The sequence below is a fragment of the Ursus maritimus genome (assembly GCF_017311325.1).
Source record: "Ursus maritimus isolate PB19 chromosome X unlocalized genomic scaffold, ASM1731132v1 scaffold_X1, whole genome shotgun sequence".
Classification (NCBI taxonomy): Eukaryota; Metazoa; Chordata; class Mammalia; order Carnivora; family Ursidae; genus Ursus; species Ursus maritimus.
Window position 1 is genome coordinate 38413285 of NW_024423319.1, and position 8295 is coordinate 38421579.

At 41.4% G+C, this 8295-nt stretch overlaps 1 protein-coding gene across 7 annotated transcripts in view; it reads right to left on the bottom strand.

Annotated features, from left to right (window-relative positions):
* Positions 1-8295, bottom strand: part of TMEM164 (transmembrane protein 164) — a 222567-nt gene that overhangs the window by 123356 nt on the left and 90916 nt on the right. For all 7 annotated transcript variants that reach the window (XM_040629167.1, XM_040629160.1, XM_040629186.1 and 4 more), the window contains exon 4: positions 279-345. In XM_040629167.1, the coding sequence (XP_040485101.1) occupies positions 279-345 (67 nt within the window). The remainder of the gene's footprint in view (positions 1-278; positions 346-8295) is intronic.

Below are 8295 nucleotides of genomic sequence, written 5' to 3' on the forward strand. Positions count from 1 at the left end.
AAACCTCTCAAGAGCTCCTGTAGGCTTTTTTGGTCTCTCCTGGTTCTGGCCTGAACGCTTCATGCAGCCCCAGAGTCCCATCAGGTACTCCGCACCTTACCTATCAAGCTCCCCGGCATCCGAGAAGGGCCATGTCAAACCGCAATATTAAATATACACGTATTTTAAAGCTCACATGGGTACATGAGCTCAAGCCGAGGGCAAGCACGGGGCAGTGAAGGAGTGAGCAAATAACCGGTCTGTATGTTGGCAGTACGTTCTTCCAAGAGGCAACTTACCAGCCGGGTATTTACAACCGGGAACAGCAGAGCCAGAAGTGCTCCATTCAGCATGTGCATCTGCAGCCTGGAGCGGGAGAAAAACAAACAAAAAAGCAGGATAAAGTCCAGGTCACACTCAGCCTGTCGCACGGGCAGGCAAAAACATGTCAAACTCTGCTCTGCCATAAGGGAGGCCGTGTAAACCAGCGGCTGTGTAAAAGGGCCCCGGAGTTGGCACGCGGGCGTCTTACGCACTAATGCAATGTCCTGACCACTGCCGCCAAAGTCCCCCAGTTGCCCCCTGAGCACACTCTGGCCACAACACTTGATTACATAATGAGCTCCGTGCTCCCGCAACGTCCAGTCGGCCCCCATCAGCAGCTTTGGCCGCCGCAGCTCAGGCAACAGCTGGAAAGGGGGGCTCCCCCGAGCAAGTGCCCTGTGATTAGAGTACCGGGGTACCTGTGTCGTGAGACAGGGCTACTTAACTATACAGCCATGCCCAATCCTTTCGCCCGAACAGTGTCCTAGGCATGAAAAGGTGAGTCAAACCAGTCAGCCGATTGCAGGGTTTTGTCAACTGTGTTCCCGACTTTCTTAGAAAGGCCTTCAGGCATGTGCTGCAAGGAGCACTGGGTGTTTCACGCAAACAATGACTCATGGAACCCTACATCAAAAACTAACAATGTACTGTATGGTGACTAACATAACATGATAATAATAAAAAAGAAACAGAAAAAAAAGAATAAATATACTCTTAACACCCCAACTGAAAAAAAAAAAAAAAACACGAAATGTCTTCAGGGCTGCTGCAGGAGGTGGAGACCGCAGAAGTGGCAGCCCCCCAGGCTTGCTTTGATTGGTTTTACAGATTGGGTTTTAGGACTTAAAAGCAAAACCAACTCTGCCTGAGAGAGCTCTGAGGATGGACTTAGGCAGCTTCATTCATCATTCAAGGCAAATGGTCCTTTACAACTGAGGGAGAAGAAAAGAATGACACACAGTCTTCCTGCTGAAGAAAAGTGGATTTGATGGGTCAGGTACAACCACTGCTGAGTGGTCTCTCTCTCTCTCTCTCTCACACACACACACACACACACACACACACACACACGCACATTCACAGCAGCACTGCGATACCAGGATTTCTCCCATGCCCTAAATGGGAAAGCAATTCATATTTTTTGGTTTTGTTTTTTAAAATTTTATTTATTCATTTGAGGGGGGGAGAGTGTACGCAAGAGCAGGGGGGAGGGGCAGAGGCAGAGAGAGGGAGAAGCAGACTCCCCACTGGGAGCCCGATGTGGGACTCGATCCCAGTACCCTGGGATCATGACCTTGAGCCGAAGGCAGACCCTTAACCGACTGAGTCACCCAGGCGCCTGCAGTCCATACTTCGAAGACCCTCAAGAACTCTAGGTATTCTCTTAAAGCTCACAGATGTGTGCCTAAGACTGAGAGACATTACAAGGAGACCCATGAGAAGAGCACATTTCATTTCCCGCACTCCGTTTATTACTGTTGCTCATTTTTTCCAATGCCACGAGGATGGTGATAATATGCACTTAACATAATCTAGGCAAGTTATCTAATTAACTGCTTTACATAAATTCTCCCGCTTAATTTTTACAGCAATCTTCTGAGACAGGTACAATTACTTTTCCCATTTGTTGATGAGGAAACCAAGTTCAGAGAATCAAAGTGGCCTGGTTCATGTCACACATAAGATAGAAGAGCCAAGATTCAAGCTCAAGATGCAGGTTTATCTAACTTCAGACCCCCAAATTCTTATATCCCCCTCACTGCCTGATATCAGACTCCCCCCTGGGCCCGCCACCCTCCCTCACATACATGGCCTCAGGCGGAAAGTCACAGAAGCTCCCGTTTCCTCCCTCCGGGTTTCAGGGGTCTCTCTGCTACCTTACCCATCCTCTGGCCTAGGTGTAAATACACTTTCAGGGGGGTGACCAAGGGGAGAATGCTCTGAGGCCACGCCAAGCCATCACGGTCCTCCAAAGCGATGTCACTCCAGCTCCCAGGGCTGGCCAGGTTACCATGCTTTTACAACAGGGTCATTCCAGGGGGCGCTCCGTGCTCTGAGAACTGAGTGCTGAAGACTCTTGCTCAAGCCTCATGTGCCTAGAGCAGGGGTCATCAGTGGCCATTCCAGGCCCGGCCTAACTCTGTCCCTGGGTCTGCCTATGGGAGGTCCTGGGCATAAACATTCTTGTTTAGCCACAGCCTAAACATTCACCCCGGGAGAGGGAAACATCGCATTAATAGCCCAGGTAAAGCTGGACTCAGGTGCCAGGCTTTGCCACTGGCCTTAAAAGAATGCTGGCATTTACACAAAGCCAATTAGCTATCCGGGCACCGAAAGTTAAATCGTGAGGATGATGGAATTGATCCCAAGGGCCCATGAAAGGCCAGAAACAGAGAAGAGAAAACCAGTGTCAAGATTAAACAACTAAGAAATTCCTAGATAAAGACAAGCCTGTTCTGGGTCCTCAAAATTCAGTTCTACGAGCTACATATATGCCGAAGTGTGGATTATCCCTAATATATAAAAAGGTCTTACACATCAATAATTGCAAAAGGACTGAACATGTATAGAGCATTACCACATGCCAATCACTGTTAAGTACTCAAATGCATCGTCTGATTTATCCCTCAGTTTCTATTATAATCATTATCATCTTCTTTAATTTCACAGCTGAGAACATCAAAACACTAAGTGATTACATGACTTGCCACAAATCACATAGATAGCAAGAGTCGGAGGGAGAAATCACACTCAGATCTCACCAAGTTTCGAGACTATGTCACTGTACCCTGCTTTAAATCCAAGACATGAACCACGAACATTATACATGTCCCACGAGTGTATGTGTATAAGAGAGAGAGAGAGAGAGAGAGAGAGAGAGTGTGTGTGTGTGTGTGAGTTAGACTGTAGGACAGGTAGGAAAAGATTCTGGGCTGCCTCTTGGGAGAGAGGGTCATAGCTAAGGGCAACAGAACCCCCTGGGTGTTTCGTGGCAAAGCCGTCCCCCAATTATATACCTGCACTGCCCTCTATAGACCCTGAGCACAGCCCAACAGGTAAGTGACTGGCCATATGAAAGCCAAAGGCCTTTGTTTTCACTTTATATCCATCTGCAGCCTGCCACTCAGATTTCTATTGTGTATGGGAAATGGATAATGGGCCACTAGAAAGTCCTGTGAGAGTTCCCTCACCTGTACAATGAGAACAACAGTACCCAACTCGTGGGATTGTTATAAGGAGTTAATATGTATAAAGTGCTTAGAAGAGCACGTGGTATATAGTAAGACTCACATGTGTGTTTCATAAACAAATGGTGAAGAGTTTACCTAAAGCTTCAAGATGTAAAGGGCGGGGAGGGATAAAAAGGAAATCATGTGAGAGAGTCGAACCGTGAAACAAATTCGAAGTATGAAAAGGAGGACCATAGAGAGCAAAAGGACAGACTGAAGGCCTGAACTAAACAGCACAACTTGGAGACGGACTTCTTTTCAGTTAGTCATACTTATAAATCTCCTTGACAGCTCAAAGCCTTGGCCATTCCTATTGTCACAAATATTTTGTCAGCTTTTTTGTTTTTGTGTTGGAGACTGAGCTAAATTAGCTTAGTTGGTAAGAAACTGGGGCAATATGGCAAATGTCACAGGTTTAATTCTCTTCCAGGTCAGTTCATGCCATTAAATTGAGTTCCACAAACATAAATCAATCCATTACTATGTGTCTAACGTGGTTCCAGGTGTTGTAGGGAAAAGGAGATCAGTATAAGACATAGTATCTGCCTTCAAGAAAATAACATCTTACTGACAAGGCAAGAAATGAAATAATGAAAGGAAATGTAGCATAATGGTGAAGAATTCACCATTTGGCAACAAACCTATTCTCAAATTCCAGATCTACCACATTCTGGCTGAGGGGCTCTGGACAAGTGACTTAAAATATGTGTGTCAGTTTCCTCAATCATAAAACAGGGCTAATAACAGTACCTCACTGAAAAGCTTGTTGAGAGAATTTAATGAGACCATGTAAACTGATCAATATAGTGCTCAGGAGATAGTAAGCCCTAAATACGTGGCAGCTACTATTATCCTTAATAAAGCAATGTAAACGAATATCACATTACTATTCGTAACAACAAATGAAGCTACGAAAAACCCTCGTGAGATGACCTGTATTTCAATTTACTGCACTTAGTTACAACCAGGAACCAAAAAGTATGGAATAGATGGCAAGTTCTATAAGTGACTGGAAAGGCAAATTCATAGAGAGGAATTCTCAAAGGGAATTATAAAATACTTTGAACTGGACAAAAATTAAAAAAAAACATATCAAAATGTGTCAGATGCTTATAAAATTTAGAGATCAGGAAAAAAAAAGAATCATCTCAACTCAGTAATCCAAGCTTCGGATGTAAAAATCCAGAAAACAAGAGCAAGATAAACCAAAAGCAAGCAGAAGGAATGAAACAATTATAGGAGCAATCATCAGTGGAAGTAAAAACAAAAATAGAGAAAAATCAATAAAACTGAAAGCTTGCCTTTGAAAAAGTCAATACCATTGATAAGCTTCTAAGAAGAATGACATGGACAAAAAGAGAGAAGACAGGACTCACCAATATCAGGAAGGAAAGCAGGGACATCACTACAGACCCCTCAGGAATTAAAAGAATAATGAGAAACTGGAACAAGTCTATGCACAGAAATTTGACAACTTAGATAAAATGGAGAATTTCCATTAAAACCACAAATTATCAAAACTCACCCAAGATAAAATTAATAACCTGAGGAGATCTAGTCTAGAAATTGAATATCTATACAATGGACTATTATTCAGCCATAAAAAAGCAAATCTTGCCATTTGCAACAACATCGATGGCCCTTGAGGAAATTATGCTAAGGGAAATTAGTCAGATGGAGAAAGACAAATAGCATACAATTTTGCTTACATGTGGAATATAAAAAACAAAAACAAAAACTGAGCTCACAGACGCAGAGAACAGACTGGTGATTGCCAGAGGCAGAGAGTCAGTGTGGGCGAAATGGGTAAAGGTGGTCAAAAAGCACAAACTTCCAGTTATACGATAAATTAAGTGATGGGGGTATAACATACAGCACAGTGACTATAGTTAATAATACTGTATTAGATATTTGAAAGTTGCTAAGAGAGATCTTAGAAGTTATCATCACAAAAAAATTATAACCGTGGTGATGAATGTTAACCAGATTTATTATGATGAATGTTTCAGAATATATAAAAATATCAAATCATAATGTTGTACACCTGAAACTAATAAGTTACAAGTCAAACATACATATTTTTAAAAAACTGAATTTGTAGTTAAAATCTTCTGAATAAGAAATCTCCAGACTCAAATGGTTTCTGTGACTAAGTCTAACAAATATTTACACAATCTTGTCCAGAAAATAAAACAGAAGGAAACATTTCTCAACTCATTTTATGAGGCTATTATGATGCAGATAACAAACCAGACAAATACAGTACAAAAAAAAAACAAAAAGAAAGAAAACCAAAACTAAATGAATATTCCCTCATGAATACAGACACAAAACTCCTCAGTAAAATTTTAGCAAATCTAATGCAGCAATATAAAAAGAATAATATTCTGGGGGTGCCTGGGTGCCTCAGTTGATTAAGTGCCCAAGTCTTGATCTCAGCTCAGGTCTTGATCTTAGGGTCATGAGTTCAAGCCCTGCATTGGGATCCATACATGTGGAGCCTAATAAATTTTTTTAAAAAAGAACAATATTCTGTGACCACGTGTTTTTTTGTCTGGGTAATGAAAAGTTGATTCAATGTTTGAAATTCAATTAATAAATTCTTCCAGATTAACAGTGTAAAGAATACAAAGTACATGATCATATCAATTGATATAGAAAAGACATTTGCCACAATTCAACATCTATTTATGATTTAAAAAAAAAAAACACCAAATTAGGGAACTTCCTCAACCATCTAAAAAAAATACTACACCCAAAATCATAATTACTGGTGAAAAACTGGTGAAATGCTCCCCCCACTAACATTAGGAACAAGAGTGCCCACTCTCAAAAATCAATAAGGCAACAAAAATAATAGAGAGTGGAAAGGGAGAAATAAAACTGTCCCTATTGGCAAAGAACATGATTATATATGTAGAAAATCTCAAAGAGTCTACAAAAAAACTCCTAGAACTGATGCATGAATTAGCAAGGTTGTAGGATTGTAACGTCAACACATAAACATCAATAATATTTCTACATAATAACAGTGCAAAATTAGAAACCAATTTTTTTAAAGATTTTATTTATTTATTTGAGAGAGACACAGAGAGAGAGCACGCAGGGGGAGGGAGAGAGACAATCTCCAGCAGACTCCACACTAAGCGCAGAGCCTGATGAGGGGCTCAATCCCAGGACCCCGAGATCATGACCTGAGCCAAAACCAAGAGTCAGACGCTTAACTGACTGAGCCATGCAGGCGCCCCTGGAAACCAATTTTAAAAAATACTATTTATAATATCTCCCCCAAAACCGAAATATTTAAATATAAGTCTAAGAAAATATGTACAGAATCTGTATACCGAGAACTGTAAAAAGTTCATAAAAGAAATCAAAGAGGACCTTAATAAATAGACATACCATGTTCAAAGACTGAAAGGCTTAACATAGCAAAGATGTCAACTCTCACCAAAACTATCTATAGATTCAATGTACTTTTTTTTTAAGATTTTATTCATTTATTTGACAGAGAGACAGTGAGCACAAGCAGGGGGAGCAGCAGGCAGAGCTAGAAGGAGAAGCAGGCTCCCCACTGAGCAGGGAGCCCAACTAGGGGCTCGATTCCAGTCCCCTGAGATCATGACCTGAGCTGAAGGCAGACATTTAACCAACTGAGCCACCCAGGCGCCCCAATAGATTCAATGTACTTCTGACCAAAATCCCAACAGGGTATTTTGCAGATACAGATAAACTGACTCTAAAATGTATATGGAAGGGTAAAGAAAGTAGAATAACTAAAATAATTTTGCAAAAGGAGAAGATGAAGGAATCACATTACCAGACTTTAAGGCTTACTATAAAGCTATAGCAACCAAAATAGTACAATACTGGCCGAGAAAAGACATCAATCAGTGAAACATAATAGTCCAGAAACGGAACCCAGAGTGACATAGTAATTTGATTTTTTGCAATAGTGCAAAAGCAATTCAGTGGAGAAAAGCCATAGCCTTTTCAATAAATAGTATTACAATAATTCGACATAATATATAAAATAATGCACTTAACCTAAACCTTGCAACTTACATAAAAGCTAAGTCATAAATCTAAATAGAAAACGTAGGGGCTCCTGAGTGGCTCAGTCAGTTAAGCGTCTGCCTTTAGCTCAGGTCATGATCCCAGAGTCCCAGGATCAAGCCCTGCAATGAGCTCCCGGAGTGTGCTTCTCCCTCTCCCTCGGCTCCTCCTCCTGCTCACACTCTCTCTCTCTCACTCCCTCTTTCTCTCAAATAAATAAATAAAATCTTTTTTAAAAATCTTCAAAGAAAATGTAAAATTATAAAGTTTTATAAGAAGACATAGCAGAAAATCTCCATGACCCTTAGTTAGGCAAGTAGTTCTTAAACATGACACCAAAAACACAAAATGTTCAAAAAATGATAAACCGAACTTAGTCAAAATCTAAAATTTCACTCTGTGTCAGACACTTCTGACAAAAATGACCACACAAGCTATAGAATGGGAGAATACATATGCAAATAAAATACCCAACAAAAGGGCTTTTGTCCCAAGTATATAAATACTGACACTCAGTAACAAGAAAACAAATAACCCAGGGGCGCCTGGGTGGCACAGCGGTTAAAGCGTCTGCCTTTGGCTCAGGGCGTGATCCCGGCGTTACGGGATCGAGCCCCACGTCAGGCTCCTCCACTATGAGCCTGCTTCTTCCTCTCCCACTCCCCCTGCTTGTGTTCCCTCTCTCGCTGGCTGTCTCTATCTCTGT